Raw genomic sequence first — 27,548 nt, 5'->3', positions numbered from 1 at the left:
GTACACACACACACACACACACACACACACACACAAAAAAAAAAAAAAAAAAAAAAAAAAAAAAAGAAGAAAAAGAATAAGGCTACCAACCCCTTTCCTGCTTGCGATCTGTCGCGGTCATGTGAAAACATTGGATATTGCTGACTGAATCCTACTACATAGTGATATTGAATTGCTCCAGTCTGCCCCGATAAATGGAATTGCTTAGATTCGTTAGATATAAAAGTCTGAATCCTCCGATGTAAGGAAACATAGCAACATGAATTCCGTTCACTATTATTGATACGAAAGATATATTAGAGGCCCACTCTAGTTCGGAAAGGTTTTCGCGTATTATCCGCTATTATAGCACTACAACTGGGTCTATAGAAGTATATACTGGACGAATATTCCAGGAGTAGTGTCAGACAGCTGTTCGCTCATACATAACTAAAATACAGGACTCAAGACGAGCTAAGCTCCATCACCATTCCCACCCCAGAAGTGATGGGTGCGCCCTTCCCGCCATGCGCAATGCCAACACTATTTCCGCGGCCAATCCACTGTCGGAACATCTTGCCTTCGTAGGCAGTCATACAGGATGACTCTAGTTCTTACCACCCTTCTTGTGAGAGTTGCTACCAGACTTGTGACCCGACTTACCACTACTAGCCTTGGTAGTCGCCTTAGCAGTAGCAGTGGTAGTCGTCTTAGTAGTAGTAGTGGTGGTGGTGGTAGGACTGGTCTCAATATTATCGCACTTTTTGAAAGAGTTACCCGTAATGTGATACAATGACCCAACATAACCGTACTTCTCGTTCATGACAACGCGGTATTTGTCTGCATTGACTCCCAGCTCTGTCGCAATTCCAAGCTCATTAGCATACATGCACCTCTTCAATCCGGCCCCAGTAGACATAAATGAAAGGAAAAGCATGAAGAGATTACTTACTGCCGCTGTAAACTCCCCCTGCGACCAAAGGATACTCATACAGAGTGGTGCTGACTTTAAAGAGTCCCTCAAAGTTGAAATTCTCCTCCGGGTATTTTGCATAGCCTGTTTCGTGGTTGTCTTTGGCCGTTTGAACCTTCCTAGCCTGCTGGATTGCGTTGTAAATGTCCTGCTTGGCGAATTTCTTTCCGTTACAGTTGACATCTTTCATCTGGGCGCGGGCGACCAGGGTGTTGGTCTCGTCGGCCGTCGGGTTGGCGATAGGGCTGGCAACCGCGGTGAGGGCCAGGGCTAGGAGGATAGTGGGCTTGAAGCTGAACAACATCTTGAATTATCGTCAAAAGATAACGTATGGGTTGAAATGAATGTGTTTATTTCGGGATTTTGCGTGAAAAGGAGTGACTGAGGATTCGAGTACGAAAGAATTGTTTGAGTGAGTGACTGAGTTGATGGCGAAATAGAACAAGAACGGTGGTGGAAAGGAACAGCTTTATATCCTGCTTCATCGTTTGCATTGTGCCATATACTGTACATGCCAAGGAGGTTCAGGCTTCAGAGGCTCTTTGGCCCCAAAGTGTCTCAGTGGTCATACACTGAGCACCCTCTGTCACCCATGTTGAGGTCCCTATAGGGGCCATGAGGGGGCCAAAAGGTATCGGACTGCTACCAGCTAGACTAAAATTAGATGTGTACCTTCGCGTAACGTTACATCTGGATCATCGTTGAGGCTGTAACATACGGGCCAACGGCACCTCCCGCACATCAGGACCCTTTCCAATGAGATTCATCCGTCAGAGGCGTGGATCTGTTCCTTAGCAAAGTGGGGGCCGTCTCAAATTTGATTCTTTGTTACCAACACAGTAGGTGAATTCGGCCTCTCCTACGCAACAGCGAAGGTGGCGTGTTGGGAATAGTGTTGGTCAGTCTATCATTAGTGCTGACCGCTTTTCAGTCAGCCCCCACGCCCTTCATTTAAAGCACTCACCCAAACCGCGTCTGGTTTTTCTTGAGACCCAGAACAACCCCTCATCATGGAATCCTTCGGTGAAGAGCTCCTTGCACTCCCGGAATACCAGGTTATTAATGAACTGGTCCAAAACACTGATGTCTCTCCCGCTGAGGCAGTCCAACGTCTTCTTCGGGCGCGCGAGGTTCTACATCGCGATAGACCGGAATCCGAATCCCCGGCTAGCATCGATGGCAACCACACATGGAATGCAATGTTCACAGTCGTGGAACTTGCGAATATAGTTTCAGTATCCCAGCGGCAGAAGCTTGTCGACTTCATTGCTGAGCTCCAACGTATTGACCTCACCGATCCTGCTACTGGCTTGGCGCCCACGGCGATCGACCTGAAACTATGGACTGAGCTTCCATGCCTCGAACTATACTTGGCTGATATGTATGGCTTCCGATTCAAGCCTGGTATGTCGCGACTATTCTCCTCAACGATCTTATCAGCTAATTCTGCTAGAATATGCCCAGCAGGTCGATGAGGACCCCCAACAGGAGTATCCTCCAAGCAAACTTCAGGAGTGGGAAAATCGGAACGCGTTTATGGCGCAGATTACCGCGAAGGCGAATCATCTCGTCCATCCCATGGACGTATCTCTGTACGCACTTTACTCATGCCGATCGGCATTCGAGAGAGGGCCGTTGATAGAAGAGGCTGTGCGCACTGCATGTATCTGGTATATCCATGCGGGCCAGCGTGTGTGGGAGAATTGCCAAATCGAACGGGTATATGGGGATGATGATGACCCACCTCCGCGTCGGCGCTTTAACATGGAAAAATGGCGCCTTTGGAAAGACGGATTGAAGGCAGCGCAGCTGGAGTTCCCTAGGGAAAGTACGCAGGAGATGATACGGAAGGCGTTGGAAGAGATCGAAAAAGCGGAACACGGGGAGTGACGACGGAGAGAAGAGACTTGTTCGCCGCAGGAATTTAAGTTGGCAGTCAGTGAATCAACACGCCTTAAACAATGAACGCGCAGGAACTTTTCTTTTCCTTATCCCCCTTTCACCCCGCTTTTTCTTTCCTATATCATTTATTTCAAACATATATATTTGCTTTCTTTCTTCTTCCAGGGTTCGCTTGGGAGGTGAGATGAAATGAGTCTGGAATGGAAACCCATTCCAACTGAAGAAACCCCATGTCATCCGTAATGAACATAACGTCCTCCCCAATCCCGACTTAACTCCACCCAGCCAAGATTTGTTGTTCAGTACTTTGACTTGCAGCGAACCAGAAGCCCCAAAGATGTAGATACCTGCCGCCTGCGATGCATCAGTCAGTCGACACAGTTGCCAACAGCTTTTGACTCATGAACTGTCAGGATGATCCTATAATCGTGGAGGGACTATGTAGGAATGTGATTTGGGTTCAAGACACACCGAAGGTGGTTTTCAATACTATCAGGTTTGTTGATCTCTCAGCCTCGCTGCCAGGGCATTCAACAATATTTGTAGACTAACCCCAGGGAGCCAAGATAACAGTGCTGATGGTTCCAGTTGAAGCAGTGAGATAAACACGCGTTATTGCTTTATTACATGCTCCAGATAAACCTCTCGTGTTCTTTATGTATAGGGGTGATTCCAGCGAGAGACTTGCGCGCCCTGGCCAATGCAATATTGCGTAACTAAGGAATCCGTGCTAAGATGAACCGGAAGACTCAGGAAGCCTTGGGCAGATTGTTCGGCCCCAGAAATAACTTTCCAGCCTCAGGCAATAGTTCTCAAAGAAACCGGAAGCCTAGCGATCATGATGTGAAGCCTTTCCTAAAGCGGAGGCGGAGGGTATGACAGGAGCCCACCACAACAACGCGATATGGAATTCATTTGTGACGGACGCAAGCCTCTAAATCTCATACACTCTATGGATGCAGAAAACCAGTTTGCCTCCATTTTTGAATATACCGACGCGCCACCTCCTCACCCACCGGGCCCAGTGCCCGTAGGGAAGGTGACCTTTCGCGTGCACGCGAAGTATCCAGCAACAGTCCCCCGCACGACATGCGCTCAAAGTTGTCTCTCAACCAATCCGCCATCACACTGGCCGGATTGTCTCCACGGCTTCCGGGGAATGCTTTGACTCGCTGAATCCATTCGGGAAATGGAATAATGTTGTCCGGTAGAATGTTCAACTCTGGCGCGAGGAACATTATCATCTCAGACCACGACTGACGGGCCGCATTATCGATGTGATAAACTGGATGGGGATTCTCTGTCAAGAGGAGGTCCGATAAGGTGGCTGCCACAACATCCACCGGTGTCCAGGACAGCACTCCGTCCAACGAAGGGAGGATCTTGAGTGTTTGGGCGGATTTAACCAGAGCTGGAAAGTGCTCCGCAGCATTCCAGTATCCACTCGTGGACGAGCCTGCTATTTGTCCGGGTCTTACTACCATTGCGTTAAATCGGTCAGGGTGATGACACAAGGTCCGATGGAGGATTTGCTCGCAGACAAATTTGGCTTCGGCGTAGCCGTTTGTCAATGCCCAGTCGATCGTGCCGTGCTCTTCTAACACGGTTGCTTCGCCGGCCAATAACGGTCGGTGGCCAACCGTGCCGATAGATGATATAAATTGAAATCCAATGCGATCGTCAGCCGAATGGGCAGAAGATATCTCAGAAGCTAGATCAACCAAGCTTCTCATCATCCTGAACTGCGATTCGAAGGCCGATATGCTCATCGCTCCGTTCATGGGCCAAGCGTTGTGGATAATATGCGTGACATTTCTCTTCAGTGTTTCATACTGTTCACTTGAAAGACCCAAAACTGTCTCTCCGTCTTCCAATGCGAAAGCTTCAACTTTATTCAATTCGTCTGCGGTGAGGATTATACCACGCTCAGTCAGAGCTTGTCTTTGCCGCTCCATCGGTTGGCCCGCACCCCTTCTGTTGATACAGAAAATGCGTCCAACTTCCTTCATCCGAGCTAAGTGTGCAACGAGATGACCACCCAGGCTTCCTGTGGCGCCAGTGACCAGCACGCCTATAGAACCTGGATTACTCTTTCCAGCCGGTATAGGCGCGGTGAAACCTTCAATAGCACGCCAGATATGCCCATCAGCAGTTCTTCTACGAGCTGCAGAGTCAACTCCCGAGAGAAGATATATGCTTTCTGGTTTTGGGCCCAGAGGCAGACGTGCGCTCTGTTTTCCCGTGCATGTAGCGAAAATGACGCGTTGAACGCTTACTTCTGGTGAATAACCATCTGTCCAGTCGACATGACCGTACCCAACCGCATGCAAATCTGTTTCCCAGCGCAGCTCGCTCGTAATAGCATGAGTGCGCCCGTCATTGAACACCCACCAGCCGCGAAAAAGTCCAAACACTATGTCGATAGCAAACTGAGGCTGGGTCATCTCCAGCATCATGACCACTCCATCAGGCCGTAATGCATCTCGCATATGACGCGTCGAAACTTGAAGGTTCGATGTCGCATGCACAGCATTGCTCGCGATAATGATGTGCTGGGTCCCAACGAGATCATCGGCTGGCGCCTTCTCGATATCGTGCACTCTATATCTCACAAATAAGTAATCTTTGAACCGCCGACGGGCTTGAGCCAGGAAAGCAAGCGATATATCGCTAAATGTATATTCAACAGCAATTCCAAGTTCAGCGAGACCTGGAAGCAGCCACTTGGTGCCACCGCCAGTACCGGCACCCATCTCGAGGATCCTCAGTGGTCCGCCTGACCTTCTGTCAAGTTTGCTCGCCAGGCGGTGGATAAAATCCAACATTTGCTTGTACCCAGTGACATTGTGCGACTCATCACCATACATCCAAGATACAAGTTCTTGTCCCTCTTTGGCTCCGAAGATGAGTTGCAGGCCGTCCTGGTCACCACGAAGGACAGAAGCCAGCTTGCTGCCTGTGTAGAAGGCAAGCTTGCTAGCTCCTGCGAATTCAGGATACGTACGATTAATATCTTCCAGAATGATGGCACTGGCCTTGTAGGTCCATGAAACCTTTGTACGGATCGCGACTGTCCCTTCCATGTCCACGAGACGGGCTTCTTCTAACCGTCGGTACAGGTAATCGACCAACTCTTGATGCTGGGGATCATGCCAAATGCGGTCTAGACGCTCGCCTGGCTGTGCGGTGCGTATATATGAGCCTAGAGCCTCGAACGCCTCTAGTGTGAGGGTGACGCAGAGCTGCATTTGTAGAGGGTTGAAGCTGTGGACGCGCCCACTGCAGTGATTCTCTGACAGAAAATGATCGGTCAAGGCTTTGGTCTCACCAAACGCCTTCAGAACAAGGTCTTCCGGCAAATGCAGTTCTGGAGTGTCCGCACTGGCGCTGGTATTTGATTCGGAAGGCGCATCGACAGAATCAGTATCTTGGCCACCATTGTTGGATGTAGTGCTGCTGTCAAGACTTTCTTGGTTATTCATGTCTGATCCCACCGCTTTCTGCACTGCACAGACAAGCTCACGGAATGTCTCTGCCTCCATCAAATCCGTTGCCGACATGGTGCAGTTGAAGGCTTCCTCCAACTCCCGCGCCAATTCCATTGCCATCAAGGAATCCACGCCTGCATCTGCTATGTTATTGTCGTTGCAGATTTCTCTGGGGTCTACGGCGCAAAATTCAGCCACCACCGACTTGATGCGTGCAGGCAGGTCCGCATTCTTATGGTTTTGTTTTCCATCTGCTGATGGTGCCTGATCCTTACCATCCACAGCCAATGCCGGAGTCATTTCAGGTATAACGGATTTGACCTGGGATTCGCCCGAATTCAACTTGGAAAGGATCTTGCAGAACATCGCCTTGGGCACACGAAAGTACTTCATACCAATGAATATTTCGACCAATCGGCCACTCTTTGGATCGAAGACGAATATATCGCTGGTATAAAACCCATCAGACCGCTCATGTGTCGCCAAGACATCCCATACTTCCGGTCGAGGTGTTTCTGGGTCGGCGTATATCGGTGTGCGCATCCACTGTTCCATCCCACTGGCGATATAGATATCCGATGGCAACCGGTCCGTCATGCAGTTCACCCAAAACCCACCCACTTGGCTGAAGGAGTCACAAAGGAAGGTGTCGGCCCAAGTCTCGGCAGAATATTTCTTGACAACACGCCCGGCTGATTCGTTCCCTTTGCCTACTAGCTTTGTCACCCCGCGAAATTTCTCAGAATATTCGACTACTTCGGCGAAGTATCGATAGATATTGCGCCCTTGCAGCACGTCATCTACGTTTGGATCGTTGAGGAGTTCTTGGCAGTGTCGATGATTTATCAGGCGACCGTAGCGAGAAAACTCGGCAGAAAGCTCGGCGTCGTCAGGATCAAACATTTTGATCTGGGCGACGCAATGCTCCAATTGAGAGCGAAGACCTTTCTGGCTATCTTCGCTAATATACCTTGCATCCCAGATGGTCTTTTCTTCATTTTTCGCATGCAGCAAGACGTAGGCATCCCGGCTGTCAAGCCCAAGTGGTGCATCGCTTGTTACATTCCGCACTTGCGGTATCTTGCCTTTTCCTTCTGGCAGGGTCCGCAGTGCCTCTACAACATTGTCCAACATATGCGACGCAGGAGCAAGCGGAGCCGTCTGCGCCCCAACATGACCAGATAGTGCTTCTCTGTACTTAGGGTGGGCAGTGTTGACGCGGAACCTGGCGATTACCTGGTCCTTGTCTTGGTAGCCGAGGAACTCAAGTTCCTGATCACTCGGCGTAGGAGTTTTCTGGTGACTGATAATCGGCAACGGCTTATTATCCATCCAATGACGACTCTTCTCGAACTGATACGGTGGCAGCAATACAATCCCGTAATCTGGGGTCTGCGTGAAGTGGTGCGCCCAGTATATGGTGGGCACGCCCTCTTTCCAAAGCGCCATCGTGACGTCCGTCAAGTCGCGGATACCGTTCTGCCCTGTGATATTGACACCTGGAATCTATGATTCACGCTGGAAGCCTCTAAAGCGCGACTAACCATCAGCGTAATTGTTGATTCGGAGCCCGCTTCTAGCCGATACAGGACGGGTATTTTGCGACCAGACGCTGAACAGCATGGCTGAAATACACAGACTGCCGTAGATGGTCAGCTACTATACTTTTAGGTGGCAGACGGGATACTGGATGCTCGGTCGCGGGTTCTAGGTGGATGTTCGGCTCGCTGAGCGTCAAGTCCTGCGTTATGTTGTGCAGATCAGACATTAGCGGCTCTACCAAAGTGCTATGGAAGGCATTGGTGACATCTAGTCGCTTCCATCTCAGGCGACTGAACGTATGGTGCGTCGCGAGAGTCTGCTGGACTACATCTATGGCCACTATCGGGCCAGCTAAAGTGAAGCTACGAGGGCCATTGAAGCAAGCTATCGCTGCTGGGTCTACGTCGGTGGGTGTGGTCTTCGCAGACTCTGTTAGAAGTGCGTCGATCTCCACCCGTTCGCCTTCAACCGCGATCATCCCGCCGGGATCTGTGCCCCATTTGTCTCGGATGAGACGAGCACGGCGGACGATTAATGTCAATGCATCTTCGAGAGACAGTACTCCAGACACGCACATGGCTGTTAGCTCGCCGAAGCTGTGGCCGACAACAGCGGAAACGGGCACGCCCGCAGTCCATCCAAGAGCGCGCGCATGCGTACTGTAGCGAGAAGAGCTGAGTTTGCAGCTTGACATGGTCTGTAAGTGGGATGCGCTCGAAGATACCGGGATAGAGACTAGGATAGTTAGACCCCCTGAGGAGACGATCACAATTGTCGAGATGGTCGCGAAACACGCGAATGGTTTCGTAAACGGTGCGGTCTAATCCCACAAAGGTAGATACTTGGCCTCCGAAGCAAAGCACGATGGGGGACACTTGCCTTTTCAGTCGCATGAAATGTGTGTCCCTCCCGTCGGCTACAGATGCTAGTTGTACCTCCAGGTCGTCTATCGAAGAGCAGCTGAAGACAAGCTGGCAGTCCAACGTAGGATTTGACTGGCGACAGGCGCTGAAGGAGATGTTCGCCAGTGAGGAAGCATGCCGTGAAGACAGCGCTTTTCCCTGCAGAAACTGTCGGAGTCGTCGGGCATAATCACGGATCCTATTCTCATCCAGCCCATACAACCTAAACGGCAGCGAGAGACCCCGTCCATGAACAGCGCCATCCTGTCCTCTCTCCATAGGACCCTGCGTAACCACAACAGAGGCATTCGACCCACAAGCCCCATAATTATTAATTAACGCGACGCGATACTCCGCCTCCCAACTCTTCGATTCCGTCGGAATTACAATCTTCTCATCGGCCTTAATGTTTGGATTCAACGTCTCAAACCCGGGCTGCGGCGGAATCCTCCCCTCATGAATCATCAGCAGCACCTTAACCAGCGCCACCATCCCCGACACCCCCTCCGTATGTCCAACCAACCCCTTCACCGACCCTAACGAAAGCTTCCCCCTCCCTTGTACACCCCCCATAACCTCGCTCACACTGGCATATTCCGCCGGATCTCCCGCCTGCGTACCCGTGCCATGCGCCTCCACGACTGACACATGTCCTGGATGAATTCTCGCACGTCTCATAACCTTCCTAAACAAGCCCGCCAACGACCCTGCATGGGGCACCACGACAGGCGTACAATTATCGTTCTGCTCGACTGCAGTGCCGGCAATAGTCCCCAAAACATGATCCCCATCTCTAAGCGCATCTCTCATCCTCTTAATGAAGATTGCCGCGACTCCTTCGCCGCGGCAATACCCGTCCGCCTTGGCGTCGAAGGGTTTGCAGGGGCCCGTAGGACTGAGGAACGACGCACCGTTGAGGTTATCGAATCCTAGCGGACTAGTGATGCAGTTGACGCCGCCGACCAACGCGGCCTTGCAATCACCGTTCAGGATGGCCCGACACGCATGGTGCAATGCGACTATTGATCCGGAGCACGCTGTATCGATGCAGAGTGCTGGTCCACGCCAGCCGAAGTAGTGACTTAACTTGCCGGCGATGAAGCTGCGCAGGAGACCTGTGGCGGCGTAGGCGCTGGCTGGGTGGCAGTTCACGGTATGTTCGTAGTCCACTGTGCAGCAGGAGACGTAGCAGCCTATATCTTTTGTGGAGGTGGTTTTGCTATTATGGGAAAAGTACCCAGCTTGTTCCAGCGCCTGATACGCCACCTGCAGGAGTAACCTTTGCTGCGGATCCTGCGCCATGACCTCGCGGGGTACCTTTTTGAAGAACTTGTGATCGAAGGCGTCGATGTCGGCGATGAAGTTTCCCATCCAGGGCCGAGTAGTAGCATCTGGCCGCCACGGCGTCTCGTAGTCCTTGTATCGTTCCGGAGGGAGTTCCCTGTGCTGGGATTTACCGGCACAGAGCAGCTGCCAGAACTCGTCGAGGTCGTCTGCGCTGGCGACGCGAACTGCCATTCCGATCATTGCGATGTCGTCATCGTAGATGCGAGGCAGCTGGAGTGATGAAACGATGCGGGGGAAGACATCTAGCTGTAGGTCGTCGAAGTGGATGATACGGTTGCGTAAGCTGCGTAGGAAGGACGGGGGAATGCATCGTTCGTGGCCGAATTCAATTACGATCGCATTGGTGTATTGTAAATGGGAGGAGTATATGGATGAGAATGTCTGATACCACATGCAAGGCTGGGAGAGGACGGATTGGAGGACGAGGCGGTGGAGAGGTCCTGAGTGTATAGGCTCGCCGGTTATGTTGGTCCATGTCTGATGGCGGAGATACGATGCGTCCGGGAGCTGAAGGGTGGTGTGGGCGTCACAGAGAGCGTAGAGGGCGTCGAGGGTATCACTGTGTCCGGACCAGTGGTAGCGGCCGTTGAAGTCGATGTGGGATGCTGAGAACCCGGCGGAGTGGAGGGCTTGGAGTAGGGGGGAGAGGCTGCTTCGGGGGGTCATGACGGTGCTGCGGTTCGAGTCATAGTGCACGGTGATGTATGTCTGTTAACACTATTAGCGTATCCCAGGCATATCACCCTAAATCAGTGAAAACATACCTCAGCAAACTCCTCCAACACCCCCTTCAACTCCATCTCACTCCCCGTCACAGTCACAGAGGTAAACCTCCTCTCCCACTCCATCGCATCCCCCATCGCCCCGAGCAACATCGCCAACCTTATCCCAACAGCGCCCCAAACCTTCAACCCATCCAGCCCTCCCGCGGCGGCCGCCACAGCAGCGCTCAAAAACCCAATACAAAAGCCCACAATCTCGACCCCAACCTTCTCCTCTTCACCCCCTACCCCATCCTTATTTTTATCCTCCCGCCGAAGGCGAACATACTCCCCAAACTGCACCAAATGCCCGACCATAAACAACGGCGCATGCAGAACATACGGCAACGGGAACCACTCCTCCTTCACCGGCACATCAGTACTCAGCACCCATCGCCTCAACTCGCGAAGTTGTTCCTCCGCATGAGAAAGTCTTTCCCGGAGGAAGGGGAGGTATGATTCCGCATAGCGGATATAAGACGGTAAAGAGGCGAAAGCATCAAGCATCCAGTGGTTCTCCGGATGGGAGTGGATGGTTCGTCGGAGGAGATGAAATTGGGCGGGAGTGAAGGTTGGGGATTGGCATCCGAAGAGGAGGATATTGTTTGTGGTGGGGTTTTGGATGCCGGTGAGGAGGGTATGTTGGGGTTGTTGGGCTGGAGTATTGGCGGGCATGGTGATCACTGATTGATAGCCTCGTTTTGAGGATTCTTCGGTCAACAGTTTACTTTGCTTGACGAGTCGATCCGTTATCCGTTAACCCGTTAATTCGGTTGGGTGTTTGTGTTTGTTTGGGGAATAGAGATGCCACCTAAGCATTCGTACTCGTAATCAAGCTAAGTTAGCATTTGCTAGTTTGATATACAACAACCAATTACCTGTCCTGGAATGGGCAGTTTAAGACATATCTCGTATATCGTTGGATATGACAGAAGCGTTGCTTTTTTCTATGATTGTCTTGGCCAACGCCGGCCGGAGTTAGTTGCGCGGGATATCTCTTCGGGTAAGCAGGGCCGTACCATAGAATATTAACTAATAACATTGGGGAAACGGATAGAAGAGTACGGTTGGTATCAAGGGGATAGGATACTAGGATGATCCGGCCGGTTGTACGAGCAACGCGACGGAGCTTTTGTTTAATGAGCGGTCGGGGGGATATAGTCTGGGTAGTGGTTGGATTGGGTGTAAGGCACGGAGTTACTGAGGGACGGAGTTTCCATCATTTCATTGTTGGCGATGATGATTATGGCTACGGGGTTTTAGGACACGGTGTGGAATAGGGGTTAGGTGAACCTGGTTTCAATAAAGGGATAGTTGTTGAATTATATTATCTTTCTATTTGACTTCTCCTTGTTAGTTGAGAAAGAATTCTTCCTTCTTCTCTTCTGCTTCCCCGCCATGAACCAGCACGGATGATACCCCAGATTGAGTTCATATACCATCAGCAAATGGTATAGTATTAATCTTTCTGCCAAGTTTCGCAGATGACATATCGCAACTGCTCTGAAAAACCCAGTATTCACAATCAGATATCCAAAGAATGAAACCCAAAATACTCCCCGCTTATCCCAGTCCGACCAGTGGACTACACCAAACGCTACCATACCATACCATAACCCCATGATCAAAAGAACGACAAAACCAAAGTGAAACAGATCAACAAACGAAATGAACGATTGTTATTGAACCGACAACGGCGGACTCTGCACTGGATTCTTCACCCTATCCAGATCATGCAAGCTCTCGACAAGTCCATGCATCATCACCTCGAACGATGGATCGAGGTAGCCGTGCGACGAGAAGAACTCGGTACACATCATGAGAGGGATCGGCGTTAGGGGATGCACCTAAGACCATTAGTCTTTTGATTCACAACTGAAGGAGGCAAGAGGAATTACCTTGAAATACCCCAGCTGACCCTGCATCTTCACCAACCCCACCACTTCATGTGCAGCCAGAACACACACCCGCTCGAACTCGATAATCCCCAGCAAGTGATCCCCAGATTTCCAGGTAATGCTCTCGAGTACGCTCTGCAGGAATAGGACCATGCTTTGGGCCACAATGCGGGCGAACATCAGCATGGGGTCAACATGCGGGTAGCTGGATAGGGTGGCAATGCGGTAGGTAAGTAGTTCGTGTAGATAGTTATGACGCGCCCAGAAGTTATCAGAGGGTATATGAGTAAAGTTGGGCGGGTGAATCTGCTCGACGGCCAACGTTTGGCGGTGGGTGAGAGCGCGGCCGACGATGGTGGCGATGAGGATGAGTTCGGTAAAGGAGGAGAGGGGATCTGGGAGGCCGAGGGTTGGAGTGGTAGTTGGGGTGGGTGGGGGAGGGTGAGGGAGGAGGATTTGAGAGTGAGAGGCATGAGGACGGGCGAAGAGAGAAGGCGAGGGTATCGTGTTGGCTGCAGAGGGAATGGGGGAGGTAGGGGGTGAAGGGGCCATGACATCGGACAGATAGGCCGTCAGGGTGGGCTGCCCAGCTTGAAAGTCTTCTTCTGGGCAAGGAAGGCGTGTGGTGATCTACTATTATTAGCCCTGCTTGAATCAATGATAGAAGGGACAGACTCACCAGCTGCTCATCCAAGGTGAACGGCAACCCGTTGTGAAAACTGATAAAACGATCAAGACTGTAGGCCATCCAGAACGTCCGGCGCTGCTCCTCCAGCCCAATCCAGTCCACCAACACCGTCTCGTGCTCGCGTGCCATCGTCACCGGACTATTCGGGTCGTCCAGCTCGTACAGTCGCATTCCCAGGACTAACCGGCAGCATCGTCCTGTACTCATCCATGCCTGCAGCGGCGATTGCTGCATGTACTCGTAGATGCAGACGAGGATCCACGCCTGCGCTGGCTCGATCCCTGGCGCCGTATCCGTAGGAGGGCCTTGGAGATCCAGGGAGTCGAGCATCCGCCGCGTCTCTGCATACAACCGGTCGCGGAGAGACTGAAACTGAGCCGACATACTGGCTGCCAGCGTCCACATGGCATACTGAAGGCAGGTTTGTGCCTCCGTCTTCTTGGGCTGCTTCGCCCACGTATGGTAGCGCCAGCGTTGCAGAATGGGGGCGAAGGGGTGCACCCGGTCAAAGTAAAGTTGGTCCCTGCACCAGTTAGTGGCAGCTTGCAAATCATTAAAGAGAAGCGTACAGATCGGCTCGCATCAAGTCAGACACGAGGCTGGAAGGCCGGTTCGGAGATTCGGGCGATCGCGGAGATCGCGTCCCAGTCCGACGGTCGTCGCTAGACTGATCGGGCATCGTGCCTGAGAGCGGATCGGGCAGCGGTGGCAGGTCTCGCAGCGGATCTTCTTCACTGTCACAGTCAATGACCGTGCCGTCAAAGAGACTGGCCATCTGGTGGTTGATTTCGGGGTGCTGGTCGGCCAGACATCGTTCCAGAGCGGCTGAGACAATTAGTCTCCTCAGAATTGTTAAGTTCTAAGCAACTACGAACCAATTCGTGTGCGGAGAGTCCGTAGTTGTCCCTTGCGGGGACCCCGGGGTAACCTCGTAGTATTGATTTTGCACTCGATGCCGGTCTCGAAGCAGACCTGGCATTGGGGTCGTCGTCGGTCACAGCGAACCTTGCGACGGCGACATTCTTCACAAGCGGATCCCGGTCGTTGGCGGGAGATAGTAGGAGTCGAGACCATCCTAGCGGTGATGGTTGAAGGTGAAGGAGACAAACAGACAGGAAACTCTTAGCTCGCAGAGAGATGGGGGCTGGGGTGGAAGTGTGGCCGAGCACTTATAGCCTGTAGGAAAACGAGGCTGCAGCGGCAACAAACCAGTAAAAACTCAGAGCAGCAACCCAGGAGCAACAGCAGCAGCAGCAGCAGCTTATGTGATGAACAGGCGCCGCCGTGATAAGATCCAACGAGGAGGATCGACCCGCGATAGCGTGCTGAGAGGGGAGGGAAATGGAGACGAGCGATTAGCAAGCGGCAGAAGACCCAGTGGACAGGACATGCAGCAATGGAACCACCGTGGCTTGCTTTGCTTTTGTCTATTAAGCTCATAGGCACGGTCAGAGGCCCGCCATGGAGGGGATCTACTGTACGATCGTGTGATACTAAGTGCCAGGCCTGCAGCTGCAGCGACCTGCAGTGCAGCAAGCAACTCGCATCCAACAATAAGCCAACCAAGAAAGCAGGCAGACAGACCCTGACATCCGGTCTGGTTGTCAGTTGGACGGGTTCCTATCGGGTGAGCAAGGCACAGCAGCTTCTCGCCGGGTGACAGGAAGTGGACGACAGAAGTTGGCAGCAGATCTTGCTGTTCCCCAAACTATTGTCTCTACGAGTAATTGACTTGCTAGTTTGGGAAGTGAAGAATCATCCTATTTCCCGGGGGATCCACGATTAAAAAAAATGGAGCCACCGACATCATGATATCGGTGGGAACAGACCTCTCCAAGGTGATCTCCGACTACGAGGCTTCTGGATGGGTAATCAGCCAGCCACAGGGACCACTGCACACGAGCTGCAGAAGTACCGGGCCCATTGTTCAGGGCCAGACCCACCGGTTGTGCAGGAGAGATGCTGATTGCAGGGAAGGACCGAGTAGTAGAGAAGATGCAGGAAGAAAGCAGGAGAATACTAGCCAACCTGCTGTCCACCACACCGGATGCAGTAGAAAACCACACAGTGATTCGTGTGTCAGACTGGCAGCTGCAGTTCACCAGAAAGCTGTGAGGGACCGTCCGACGTGAAGAAAATAGCGAGTTGTGCGACACACGGAAAATAAGGACAGGATACGTGGTGATTTTGTCAATAAGTGGAGGCGAAAGTTCTGTCGGGATGAGCTTTGGTTCATCGCTAGTGGCAGGATCCGCACCGATAGATCAGAGAAAGTCGGATCCGCTCGGGCCAGCCGGTCGGAAGGCACCCTCCTGATTGGCGTATGTACAGAATCGAGATCCGAGCGGATGAGTCGTCTGGCATTAATGAGCATTATATTAAATTTCTGCTAATTTTCTGTGGGTTTTAGCGTTGTGGATGGTGGAAGCTGAGAGAACCTGCAAAGTTTGTGGGTTTAGTGACCAATTCAGGGCTGGTGGCGTCTCCTTTTCTCTTCCCCCCCGTGGATCCCATCCACTGCTGGCTGCATTGCAATTGAACCACTCCTGCAATTTGGTCCCAACTGGCTGGCATCTAATTCCAGACCGAGCCAGGATTACTGCAAATGGGTAATTGAGGAAGGAAAACAGTCAAATCGGGCCGAGATCGATCAGTCCGTGGATCACCAGCTGGGGATCGCCTGCAAAATGGAGCCACTATTGATGCTTGCTTTTTGATAATTCGGACGGGCCGATACTGGCGCCAAAATGGTGGATCCTTCAGCGGAAAATGCCACCATGTCACGGAGGGCAATTAGACGAGGAATAATGATACCAGAAGAGGTAAAAGTACAGAGAAGAAAGGGACAATGCGCACTGTGCAATGGATCGCTCTGTTGTGCATGTGGGTTGACCGTCCCTACAGCTGCCATGCTGGATGGAATTCAGAACCAAACTGGCCTGGCACCGGCCATCTGACTGTGAAACTGGTTGCCGGTTCGTGAAACTTGCCAGTGACCAGTGAGTTCTCTTATTCCTGGTGTTTTATGCATTATTTATACAAGCGTGGTCGCGATGGCGATCCACCACTGACAGCCGGCTTTTTACATCAACCCTATCATCACCGTCATCAAGAGCAATCAATCTGGCAATCACCCTCTCATCTCGACTGACAAATGGCTCACACTCAAGACATTCTGGGCCAATTGCCCCTCCTTCAGTCTTACACCCACGCCATCCTCTGTTTCCAGCTCGCCTCCCATACCACCACTCCCACCATTGACCTGGAACCCGCCGTGCAGCGGTTGCTAACCCTGTTCCCCATTCTGGCTGGCCAGGTCATCAACACGGGTGCCTCCCCCACCTCATCCGGTGCCTACCAAGTTGTTTCTTATCCAGTTCGCAAATCCCCCATCATCCGCTATGTCGACCATCGCTGCGATCCCCAAATCCCCAGCTATAACTCACTACGAACGGCGCACTTCCCCTTCAATCAAATGCCCAGCACCCACTTCTCCCCTCCCCACCCGGTCTTCCCCAACCCCTACCCTGACACTGAACCCGCCCCCGTGCTAGAGATTCAAGCCAACGTCCTGAATGGAGGATTCCTGCTCACCGTAGCCGCGCAGCATAACATCATCGACGCCAGTTGCATCTTCCAAATTGCCTCGCTACTGGCCCGTCTCACGCGGGGCGAGCCGATTCCAAAGGCCGAGGTCACCGAGGGCAATCTGGACCGCCGGAACCTGATTCCTCTGCTGGATGACAGCCAGCCCCTCCGCTTCGACTACTGCGAGTACCTCCCTTCGTTCATCCCGAAGATCCCCCCTAACCTGACAGCGTTGTTCCCCACCTTCCAATGGGCTTATTTTCACTTGTCCAGACGGGCCGTCGAGGCGATCTACGCCAAGGCCTCGGCCTCCCCGTCACACACCCCTGGGAAGATCACTCCGAACGATGCCCTCACGGCATTTATCTGGCAACGACTAACACTCACTCGTCTCCACCACTCCCCTACCCCCCTCTCTGCTACTTCTGTCTCCAAAATCTCCCGCGCCATGGACCTTCGCCGTACTTTGCACCTCACCCCAGCCTACATGGGACACATGATCCGCACCGCCACCCTCCGTCTGCCGCTGGGCGAGATCACCTCCCTGCCGCTGGCTACGCTGGCTACGAAGCTTCGGGATCAAGTTGCCGAGCTACGTACGCTGGATGCGGTGCGCGACTACGCTACGTTTCTGGCTCGGCAGCCAGATAAGAGCAAGATTGCCTACAGCGGCGGTGCGTTTCAGCCGGCTACGGACTTGAGTTGTTCCAGTATAGCTCATGTGGACTATGATCGGTTGGGGTTGGGGGGTGCACTGGGACGGTGCGAGGGAGTCCGTCGCCCGGGAGGGGGAGTGCTGCCGGGCGGTTGCTATATAGGACCAGCTGGGGATTGGTATGGTAGTGTTGGAGATGAGGACACTCGTCAAGAAACGGGGATTGAGGTATTGCTGTGTTTGGATGGATGGGAGATGGAGGGGTTGAGGGAGGATGAGCGGTGGAGGGAGTGGGTGGAGTATGTTGGGTAGATAGACAGTATCCTTTCGTGATAATGATAACGATATAGATATGACTGGTTATTGAATGTAGTAGTTGAAGTTAGTCGTAGATAACAACTCTATTGAAGATAACCCTTCAATAGTGTGAACTATCTCACTCCCCCATCCATCACCGTTGCCTCCTTCGTCCAACATTCATCGCTGCCTCTTCTCAACTATCACCCCCATCCTCTGTGAAGTACAATTAAACTGCCCATACCAAATATGACACCTCACACTCCACCTGCAACATGCAACATGCACCTCAACCCCCACCATTCCCACTTCCATGCTCCCCTAAATTCCGTAAATCGGAAATCCAGCAGCAGAAGCACGGTTCACCCCCTACTCCAAGCTCTGCCCTGCACTGCGCATCTATCTGACCTGTCCTATTCCATCAGTCCTACTCCAACAACAGTTAGAAATCCCCGACCCGTCAACCAAACTCCCGCATTCAATTCCCCCAACACATGTATAACCATCTACCAAACACACAGTGTAACTACCTCCCTTCCAGCGGCGACTTCCGGAGAATTAAACCCCCAAGCAATACCTACCCAGATATCAACTAAGCATTTTGCAGAAATCTAAACGCCGTTTCATCGTCCCGTCTCTCCGCCCGTCCATCCTTGGTTTATTGATCCGCCGCCCGTCCGTACGGCCCGGACCGGACCAACACAACACAGTACACCACCACGAGAACACAATGATATCCTTCAGGAGTGCATTTGTGCAACACCGACAAGAAAAGGAACAGGTGTGACAGACATGGATCATGGTGAAACAGGTTTCATGTGGAAATCAAATCACTCATCAATGCATAACACCACATCGTAGTGGTGTTCGTAGACTACGTTGATCCGGAATATATTTCCCGCCCTACCGACTCGCGGAGAATCTTCGCGCTTCGGTTCAGAATTTCACTGCACTGTGTACCACAACCACAAGCTTGACTATAACCATAACCAGCAGAAGAAAATACACAGTACTCCTAAACCAAGGGGATGGAGGCATTCGAAACCCGACTATGATACACTAAAAATTATCCCGACCAGCAAGATATTCCTTTCTCCGGGAAAGAGATCCTGGATTGTGTTCTAGTTCTTGTGCAACGCACGGAAGACGGAATTACGGACTGTGTCACGTAGTACAAAAAGGTACGATGCTGGTCCTGGTCCAGTTCAGCAGTTTCATGGTGTGGGTAGTTCCTGGGGTACATACATATTGTGTCACCACCAAGTTGTCCTGTCATTGCACTAGTTTTAGCTAGGACCAGGATGGGGGATGCTTAACCCAGCCGAGCATCATCACTTGCTACTATCCACTGTTGTTAGATACTATCAAAAATGCATAGGAATTATCTAGCTAGCTAGTTAGTAGACAATAACCAACCCCATACAATCAAAACCAACCCAACAAGATACACCAACCACAATCATCAAACCACCATGTCCACCAATACCAGCCCCATCAAAATAGAAATCGCCATAATGGCTCCGGCCTAATCGGGACCCTCCTGGCCCTAGGCCTCCTCAACATCCCCATCCCCAACACCACCAAAGACCCTCAATCTACCAACGAAGGCCAAAGAAGCACAACCCTCAGCATAAAAATCTATGAACAATCCCCCACCGCGCACGAACTCGGCGCCGGAATCGGCTTCACGACCTGCGCGCGGAAATGCATGGCGCTCATGGACCCCCGCATCGCGGAGTGTGTGGCCCGCGTAGCGACACTTAACGGCGAACCAGAGGATCCAGATTACTGTATGCGGTTTGTGGATGGGTTTAGGACGTATACGGAGGGTGATTGTTGGGGGACGACGTCGAAAGGGGATGCGGAGGGGGGAATTGGTGTGGATGTTAGGGGGGGAGGTAGTGATAGAGTTAATGATGAATCTGATAGTAGAGATGAAGATAAAGATGACAATGGGGGCGAAGGTGTGTATGTCTCCGGGAAAGTCTACAAATTGTATGCCGGCCCACGCCGCTTCGAAGGTTGCCACCGGGGCCAGTTCCTGGAAGAAGTGATGAAACTCATGCCTGAGGGAGCAGTGGAGTATAGTAAGCGGGTGGAGGGGTATGAGTATCTCCCTTCGGGGAGGATTCAGTTGGGGTTTAGTGATGGAGGGAGGGTGGAGTGTGATCTTGGTAAGTGTATCTTCATCCAAATTTCTAAGTCTTTCTTAAACAAGATGCTAATAAGTGATCAGTCCTCGCCTGCGACGGCATCAAATCCCTCATTCGCACCCACCTCTACCCCCAGAGCAAACCACAATACACCCACCAATTCGCCTTCCGGGGCCTGGTCCCCATGGCCACGGCAATCAAAAAGCTAGGCCGCTACCGCGCTCTCCGCCAACACATGCACTGCGGACCGCGCGCACACGTGCTCCACTTCCCCGTCGCGAAGCAGCAGCTCATGAATGTCGTTGCGTTCGTGCAAGACCCGAATGACTGGACGCACGCCGGAATGACCGCGCCAGCGAGGAAGAGTGAAGTCGTGGAAGCGTTCAAGGAATGGGGCCCGTTTGTGCGCGCCGTGATTGATCTGCTGCCTGAGGAGCTGGATAAGTGGGCTGTGTTTGATACTTTTGATAGTCCGGTGCCGCGGTATGCGGAGGGAAGAGTAGCTCTGGTAGGGGATGCGGCGCATGCGTCGTCGCCGCATCATGGGGCCGGGGCGGGGATGGGGGTGGAGGATGCATTGGCGCTGGTTACGGCTATTAAGAGGGCAAGGGAGGATGTGGATCGCGGGACGGAGGTGAATGTGGCGTTGGAGGCAGCGGTGCGGGCGTATTCGAGGGTCAGGTATGAGCGGTCGCAGTGGTTGGTGAGGAGTAGTCGCGAGGTGGGATGGACGTATGAGTGGATGAGTGAGGATGTTGGGGCAGATATGGATCGTGCGTTTGCAGATATAAAAAAGAGGAGTTATCGGGTGTGGCATTTTGATGTAGAGGCCATGGTGGCAGAAGTGGGAAGACAATATCGATGGTGTTTGTGGAACTAGCTAGCCAATACAGTGATTGAACTTCTAGGGTATCTTTTTACACACTCTTTCCTAAGATCTCCCTTAAGACGGGACTGCGCGTCCGCTCGTATGCCTCCCGAATATATTCCTCATCCACCGAAAATGGTCGCGCCATCACATTGGGTATGTACCGTCGCAGTGCCTCCAAGTCCACATGTCCCTCCAGGAACCCCGGCCGGAGCAAGCACTGTCGGAACCGGTCCACTGTGGACCGCAGGTGGCTCGAGTGAAAGGGCACGTCGATGCCTTCTAGTGGAATTGTGGCTCGCCCTCGCCGAAGCTGGATCGGTGGCGATAGTGCTTTTGCATCAGAGAGTAGCTGAAGGATGACACTGTCATATTCAAGCTCCGGTCCATCAGACTCTCCAATGTAGTCTAGCAGCCGCCCAAGCACCCAGAGATTTGTAACCTAACACATTAGCACCTCACATGCAAAGGATACTCAAATACTCACCGTCCCTGAACATACATATTGCTCACCCTCGATGTTATAGTTGACTACCTCCAGAAGCTCCTCACTAGCCAGACCGATCGCTTGCACCAGCCTACTCAAACCTGCTTCATCAAAGACTGGCCAGTCAGCTGCATGCCCAACCCAGCCTCGGTGTCACTTACATGGTCCCACGCGTTTAGGATTGACCGCCACCATTCCGTACGCGTTCCCGTTTCCTCCTGCCACAGACGCCTGCATCATGAGTCCCCGGTAAAACGCCAACTCGGCCAGGGCTCCCATGGGAATCGAAGCCGACAGCGCCGACAAAGCCCCGAACTCTCCCAAAGAATGGCCAGCATACATTGCATCCGGCGATACATAGCCCTTGCTACGCAGGTCGGCTACTGCCGCCGCTTCGAATAGCAAAATTGCCGGTTGAGCAAACTGGGTGGAGTATAGCAGTCCCCGTGAGTCAGTAAATGTGTAAGATGGTGAGCATGGACTGAGACCCTGCAGAACAGGAGTCTCGACACGGGATCCATCGGCCCGCACCGTTTCCGTAGTAATGGCGAGATAGTTCTTTCGGATCTGGCGGCCTCGCTTGCCTCCAAAGTGAACAGTTACCGACTTCGGATTATTCTTAACAATGTCCAACACAGACCAACCTATTTCTGTGAGCGATTGCCGCCTTTTGGCAGGTTCACGTACCATACGACGCATACAGTTGCGCATCAATTTCATCCCACAGAGATTTGGCCACCGGACTTGACTGGTACAGATCCATTCCCATTCCCTTGCTCTGGCTGCCTTGGCCAGTGAAGAGATAAGCGGTTGCAGGCTGGTCAATAACGGCTTCTGCTTCGAGCACCTTTTCTTGGCTGTCTTTCCGGACAACATCAACTGTTAATTGCATGCGCCCATCAATCATTCCGGTATGCTGTATTTGTACCACCAGCTTTTCTAATGGCATAACCATCCCGGTGAACTTTGCTGTAAATTGTCGGAGACGCGAGCGATCGCCTTCGAGAGCTAGATGCTCCAATGCCGCTACCGCAACTGCCGAGGTACTCATTCCATGGCATACCGTGCCCGGGAGATCTGCCAAAGAAGCAAAAATGGTTGACACATGTATCGGGTTAAAATCCGTGGATATCTCAGCGTATGCCTGGTTACTGACTGGCATTTGGACGTCGATCGACGAGGGACCATTCCACCCTGGTTTCTGTAGCATCGTTTGCCTACTAAGAGGACCTCCTTTGCGCTCGAAAAATTGCAGCACTGGATTGCCAACACAATGAGCGCATTCAAAGTCAACAAATCCTACCTCTTGACCAAGGCGACCACCATTCTGTAGGAATGCGGTGCCGGTCACACGAAGACTCTTGAAGCCACTCTCCTTGTCCACTTCATGCGTCTCTATACTGATGACAAGATCTCTACCAACAAGGGCTGTAGCAGTATCGTGCAGGTGAAACCACGGGCGACTCCGCAGGACCGTTTCTTCCAAGTTCGATTCGAGGCGGAGTACCCATTGCGATCGCCCCCGTCTGAATGTCGACTCTGAGCGGAGTGAACCTCGATACAAGAACGTAGAAGTGATCTTCATGACCTCTTTTCCCGATCGAAATATCTGGGCTTCAACAACAACCACTTTGCCTGCATCCTCCACATACACAGCTTGCACCCGCGACCGACAGCTGACACCATCGCCAACACATAATGTACCCGCACTGGCACAGTACTCGAATGTATTAGAACGGTGCACCAGATGCAACAAATCACCATCGATCTCTCCAGTTACCAAAGGTTTGGTGATAACCTCCCATGCAATTATTATCCCAGCGCTGATTGGCAGGAAATCCGAGCTCGTTTTGATGAGCCGGGAATCCGGAAATGCCGGACCCACGGCGGCAATCAGATCATCCAGCAGGTCGCGCGTGAGAACCATCTCGCGACCGTAGTAAGTCTCTTGTATGCCGGTGTCAGATTTTTCCTGTAGCCAAAGCTTTTTATAAAAGGTCCTCACGCGCGCATTCCGCTTCGAGGTGACCTCAGTAATCGAGAACGGGATGTCACTGGGATGAATTAGGTACGTCAATTCAAGTGGATCAGAGACTTGAGGAGGACAGAGTTCCACTTTAATCTCGACACCGTCTAGACATGACACTTTCATGAGAGAAGTAGCTCCACACGCATCATGAACTGTCACACACGCCTCTGAATGGTTAGCATCGTATCGAACTTTCGTGGCAGGGTATGATGCGATGAACTGCTGAAATGGATTATTCTGGCGACGTCGATTCCGAGAGATGACCTTGGCTTCGAAAATGGCCCGTAGCCACGGAGGCCAATTTCGCCCTGTGCCAATGGTGGCAACCACTGAGAGGGAACCTTCATCAGTCTCTGAGGCCGCTGTGGATGAGAGTGCGAGCTCCTCCATACCAATGTCCTTGGCACCCGATATTGAGGACCAAGACTCCGGGGTGACCAGCCCACTGCCCAAGCTAGGCGAAGAGCTGTCGGTACTGACATCACGCTGCATACGTTCAATAAGGCCACTGATAATGGTGTCAAGAATCTCCTTTGCCGACTCATCATGCCTAACGGAGTATTGAGCTGCCACCGGGCCCTGTAGGATGCAGACTCGTTCAGCATCTTGGTCCACAACAGCATCAATATCCTCTGCCTGCCAAAGCGAGTCTTTCTTGAAATAGAACTCGAAATCATCATTTAGGGCAGGTATGAAATTGACTGGCTTCCGGTCTGGCATTTTACTCCTCATCAGAAAGAAGGAAACGTCCTCTGGATTTATAATCTCCTCGGAAGCACTAGGACATGCGGCGGCAAAGCCGTTGAGAAACTGCATCGGATTTTCGGAAAGAACCGACTGAGCGAGGTCCGAGTCGAGGGTATCAACACGAAGTAGGCGCTCTAATGCTCGAGTGGCCATGGCCATGGTGAAGCCAACATATGATGGGTCAATCCACCGTCTCTGGTGCTTGACATACATCAACTCTACCATACGACCCAACACTTCAGTGTAAGTCATGTCATCCAGGTTGACAATGTTACCCAAACTGTTGCAGCCAAACCACGGCTTGGCAAATTCCGTGGTCAAGCGCTGTATTATCGAAGTCCGATGCTTTTGCAGGTATGCAGCCCGGTCTTTTCGAGGCAAACAGAAAACGGTTCGGTCCATGTCTGCCCATAACCTGACACCCTTGGTTGCAATCTTGTGGATGGGTTCGCTCATCTCTGACTGTACCGTGATTACCCCACCAGCGGGTCCAGAGTACGTTTTCTCCCATTCCCAGTCAGGAACACCAGGCGTCCTGAAGATGATTTCCCTCACAGCCGATGAAGTGTGTGCTTCCCGAGCTACCGTCAAACGACTTCCCAGTAGCACACCATCAAAGGGCATGCAGGGGTATCCGAACGGTAGTGACCATTGCCCGGTTATGTAAGGGTATATACTATCGCTATTGCCAAAACCACTTCCAGCTACTAGATATATATTCCGCTGCTGTCGAATAGTCCCGTAAGTACTAAGTATTGGGGCGTGGAAATCCTCGAAAGAGTGATGGCCTCCGCCACGCCCACCTGTCCATTGTAATATAATTGGAAAGTCAGGATGTGCCTTGGAAATGTCAATCACCCGTCGGATACTTGACACCGATCCTGGCTTGAAGCCAATATGGCGCATACCTAAAGTTCGAATATACTGGGATGCTACCTCTAAAGAAGGAACTCCAGCCCCAATGGTTATACCGTCGATAGGGACGCGGTTATGGGATAGTCGACGTAGCAAGGCTATTTGCCAGCGCATGGCTTGGGGGTTAGCATATATAATATTGCAAGTGATACCTCGACCTGGGGGGATATGTGCAACAAGATCATTGATTGCGGTGGTCATGTCGGAGCTGTTCCTGTAGCCACCCCCAGCGAGTTCTGCATGATATCCAGCATTCATAATGGCGGAAACGAAGTCCCAATGAACAGTAGTCGGTGTCATGCCACCTACAATCACCGGAGGGGTGCCCAGCAATCTCGAAATCCGGGTCTCTAAGCAATCTGCGATCAGACGCGGTTGAAACTGTTGCACCCAGCTCAGAGGCCTCGTCGATGAGTCGAGCAGGCGCAAAGAGAACAAATCTCGCATGGTACCTATATCAGGGTCGCGAGAATCGAGATCGCCGCCTTGAATAACGCGAACACCGCTACCATCCACAATCTTTTGGACCATTGACCCGAGTCCACCGCGATCGAAAACAATGATATGCGATGGGGAAATGCATCCGTCACCTGTCCGTGAGGGTCCAGATAAAGCTACCGGCCAATCGCAATTCTCCCGAGCAATCGCATCGAAAATAGCGTGCAGTATATTTTTGCAACCCTTCCGCAAGTCCTCTCCAGTGGACGTGTGGTAGACGGGAATTTTCAGTTGCTCTGGCTTGATGTATTGTCTTGCAAACCGCAACTTCAGGGCTGTTACAGCTTTAGCAAGGTATTCGGTATGAAATGGTGCACTAATTGGGAGAAATCCATGTTGAATAGCGGGCTTTCGGCTGCTGAAGGGAACCCGACTAGTATCTGTTTCGGATCGTTTCATGCTCTTGAGCTGACTATCCATATGGACCAAGGACACAATTGGCCCTGCCACCACAAAATTGTCCCGCCCATTGGCTAAGGCTATTTGAACTTTCTCATTTGGCGGTAACGTTCTGTTCAAGCGGCCTAGTATACACTCCAGCTGGTCTCTGGAAACACTGCGGACACCAAGCATATATGATGGCACAGCATTGGTCTCACTCGAGGCGGACGCGCTCAGTCGTGAAGAGCTATTAGGTGCAGTTTGATGGCATTCAACTCCTAGCCAAAATAGAGCTTCGACTGCAAAATGAGAGTTGGCACTGAATGTATCCCAGGAATCAGACATGGATATGACTGTTGATGCTAATAAACCTTGTGAGTGTCCGGTAGTCGCAGAAAGCGACCCACGTAGCTGGCCCGGGTGCATGTGCAGAACCCGGCAGGTCACCATATATCGTGCCAGGCTCAGCAGCCCAATAACCGGGACACTGATCGGCGCCTGGGCCATGTATTCACATTCCGGGATAGTAGATGCGTCGCTGATCCACGACATCAAGTCCAATGACTTTCCACGGCGGGAGAACCAGGAATCTGGAAGCCTAGAAAGCTCGGAAAGCAAAGTAGCAGACTGCTCGATAAAGGACCTTACTAAAGACCTATATGTTGCGTATAGGTCTGCCAACTCTTGCACACATGTTCGACTTGCCTCGCCCTGGCCACCAAATACAGCCATTAAGCGAAACTCACCAGCCTGCACATGGTCAAATAAAGCACTGCGCCGGAATGAGGTGAGCGAGGGTGCAAGTGTTAAATCATCACTGGCCTCAACAGCGTCGTAATATATCCTTAACCACTTCTGCCTTTCGCTAGCGACCGTAGTCAACTCCGTGATGAGGCAATGTATGTTGTTATCGCCGTGCAAAAATTCAGTCTCAAATGCTCGCAATACAGCCGCTACCGAATCTCTGGAGAAACCTTCTCGAGCGAGAAGAAATTCGATGAAAGCCAAGCATAGAAGTGATGGCTCCTGGAATGCATTGCTGTCAGATATCGAAGATAAATGCAATATGAACGCCGTTCTATATGACTGCAGGCATTGGAAGTGCCTGATAGGAATCGGTAAAACTAGCTTGCTGCCTGAAAGGTCGAAAGAAAGGTCAACAGTGAGAGAACGAGAGGGAGAGGATGCTTCAGACACTGGAGTCGAGGGCGAGAGAGTAGCACACATGGCATCTGTCGGGGCTGGGCATGCCACTCCGGAAGAAGAAATCTCAAGAGCCATGCCGACCCCGCTATTTTGCAAGATACTGCCAGTTATTAATCTTCAGTAATTCATCGTGGAGCTTATCATGGTCCACACGTTGATTCATCACTCTCGAATCGGTGGAAGAATTCCGTACAGCGCACACTAGTTCATTCCTTTGCTTGTCAACGACGCTCCTGGTCAGTCC

General features: G+C 51.9%; 9 protein-coding genes across 9 annotated transcripts; 4 read left to right on the top strand and 5 right to left on the bottom strand.

The window, feature by feature from the left end:
* Positions 1 to 586: 586 nt before the first annotated feature.
* An12g02070 (uncharacterized protein) lies at positions 587 to 1,256 on the bottom strand (the record flags this gene model as incomplete). Its single annotated transcript, XM_001395256.1, has 2 exons — positions 587 to 837; positions 932 to 1,256. The coding sequence occupies 2 exons, from the start codon at positions 1,254 to 1,256 to the stop codon at positions 587 to 589; spliced, it is 576 nt and encodes a 191-aa protein (XP_001395293.1).
* A 706-nt stretch (positions 1,257 to 1,962) lies between these two features.
* Positions 1,963 to 2,842, top strand: An12g02060 (uncharacterized protein; the record flags this gene model as incomplete). The annotated part of the gene is made up of 2 exons (XM_001395255.1): positions 1,963 to 2,356; positions 2,406 to 2,842. The coding sequence occupies 2 exons, from the start codon at positions 1,963 to 1,965 to the stop codon at positions 2,840 to 2,842; spliced, it is 831 nt and encodes a 276-aa protein (XP_001395292.1).
* A 962-nt stretch (positions 2,843 to 3,804) lies between these two features.
* An12g02050 (uncharacterized protein) lies at positions 3,805 to 11,401 on the bottom strand (the record flags this gene model as incomplete). Its single annotated transcript, XM_059750723.1, is given in 4 exon segments — positions 3,805 to 7,841; positions 7,887 to 7,967; positions 8,008 to 10,841; positions 10,898 to 11,401. Coding segments are annotated over 4 exon segments (7,456 nt in total), but the record flags the coding sequence as incomplete, so codon positions are not given.
* A 1,172-nt stretch (positions 11,402 to 12,573) lies between these two features.
* Positions 12,574 to 14,554, bottom strand: An12g02040 (uncharacterized protein; the record flags this gene model as incomplete). The annotated part of the gene is made up of 5 exons (XM_001395253.1): positions 12,574 to 12,741; positions 12,793 to 13,422; positions 13,472 to 14,003; positions 14,050 to 14,305; positions 14,356 to 14,554. The coding sequence occupies 5 exons, from the start codon at positions 14,552 to 14,554 to the stop codon at positions 12,574 to 12,576; spliced, it is 1,785 nt and encodes a 594-aa protein (XP_001395290.1).
* A 194-nt stretch (positions 14,555 to 14,748) lies between these two features.
* On the top strand, positions 14,749 to 16,197 carry An12g02030 (uncharacterized protein; the record flags this gene model as incomplete). The annotated part of the gene is made up of 6 exons (XM_059750722.1): positions 14,749 to 14,802; positions 14,850 to 14,965; positions 15,055 to 15,203; positions 15,308 to 15,608; positions 15,684 to 15,801; positions 15,952 to 16,197. The coding sequence occupies 6 exons, from the start codon at positions 14,749 to 14,751 to the stop codon at positions 16,195 to 16,197; spliced, it is 984 nt and encodes a 327-aa protein (XP_059605540.1).
* A 437-nt stretch (positions 16,198 to 16,634) lies between these two features.
* Positions 16,635 to 18,035, top strand: An12g02020 (uncharacterized protein; the record flags this gene model as incomplete). The annotated part of the gene is made up of 1 exon (XM_059750721.1): positions 16,635 to 18,035. The coding sequence occupies one exon, from the start codon at positions 16,635 to 16,637 to the stop codon at positions 18,033 to 18,035; it is 1,401 nt and encodes a 466-aa protein (XP_059605539.1).
* A 306-nt stretch (positions 18,036 to 18,341) lies between these two features.
* An12g02010 (uncharacterized protein) lies at positions 18,342 to 19,296 on the bottom strand (the record flags this gene model as incomplete). The annotated part of the gene is made up of 4 exons (XM_059750720.1): positions 18,342 to 18,389; positions 18,429 to 18,554; positions 18,928 to 18,997; positions 19,097 to 19,296. The coding sequence occupies 4 exons, from the start codon at positions 19,294 to 19,296 to the stop codon at positions 18,342 to 18,344; spliced, it is 444 nt and encodes a 147-aa protein (XP_059605538.1).
* Positions 19,297 to 19,492: 196 nt separating this feature from the next.
* Positions 19,493 to 21,053, top strand: An12g02000 (uncharacterized protein; the record flags this gene model as incomplete). The annotated part of the gene is given in 3 exon segments (XM_059750719.1): positions 19,493 to 19,838; positions 19,953 to 20,194; positions 20,257 to 21,053. Coding segments are annotated over 3 exon segments (1,385 nt in total), but the record flags the coding sequence as incomplete, so codon positions are not given.
* A 37-nt stretch (positions 21,054 to 21,090) lies between these two features.
* On the bottom strand, positions 21,091 to 27,379 carry An12g01990 (uncharacterized protein; the record flags this gene model as incomplete). Its single annotated transcript, XM_001395248.1, has 4 exons — positions 21,091 to 21,483; positions 21,529 to 21,644; positions 21,690 to 22,172; positions 22,216 to 27,379. 4 exons carry the CDS (start codon positions 27,377 to 27,379, stop codon positions 21,091 to 21,093), a joined length of 6,156 nt encoding a protein of 2,051 aa, XP_001395285.1.
* Positions 27,380 to 27,548: the final 169 nt, after the last annotated feature.

Source organism: Aspergillus niger (genome assembly GCF_000002855.4).
Source record: "Aspergillus niger supercontig An12".
NCBI lineage: Eukaryota > Fungi > Ascomycota > Eurotiomycetes > Eurotiales > Aspergillaceae > Aspergillus > Aspergillus niger.
This window is presented reverse-complemented; position numbering and strand designations above follow the sequence as displayed.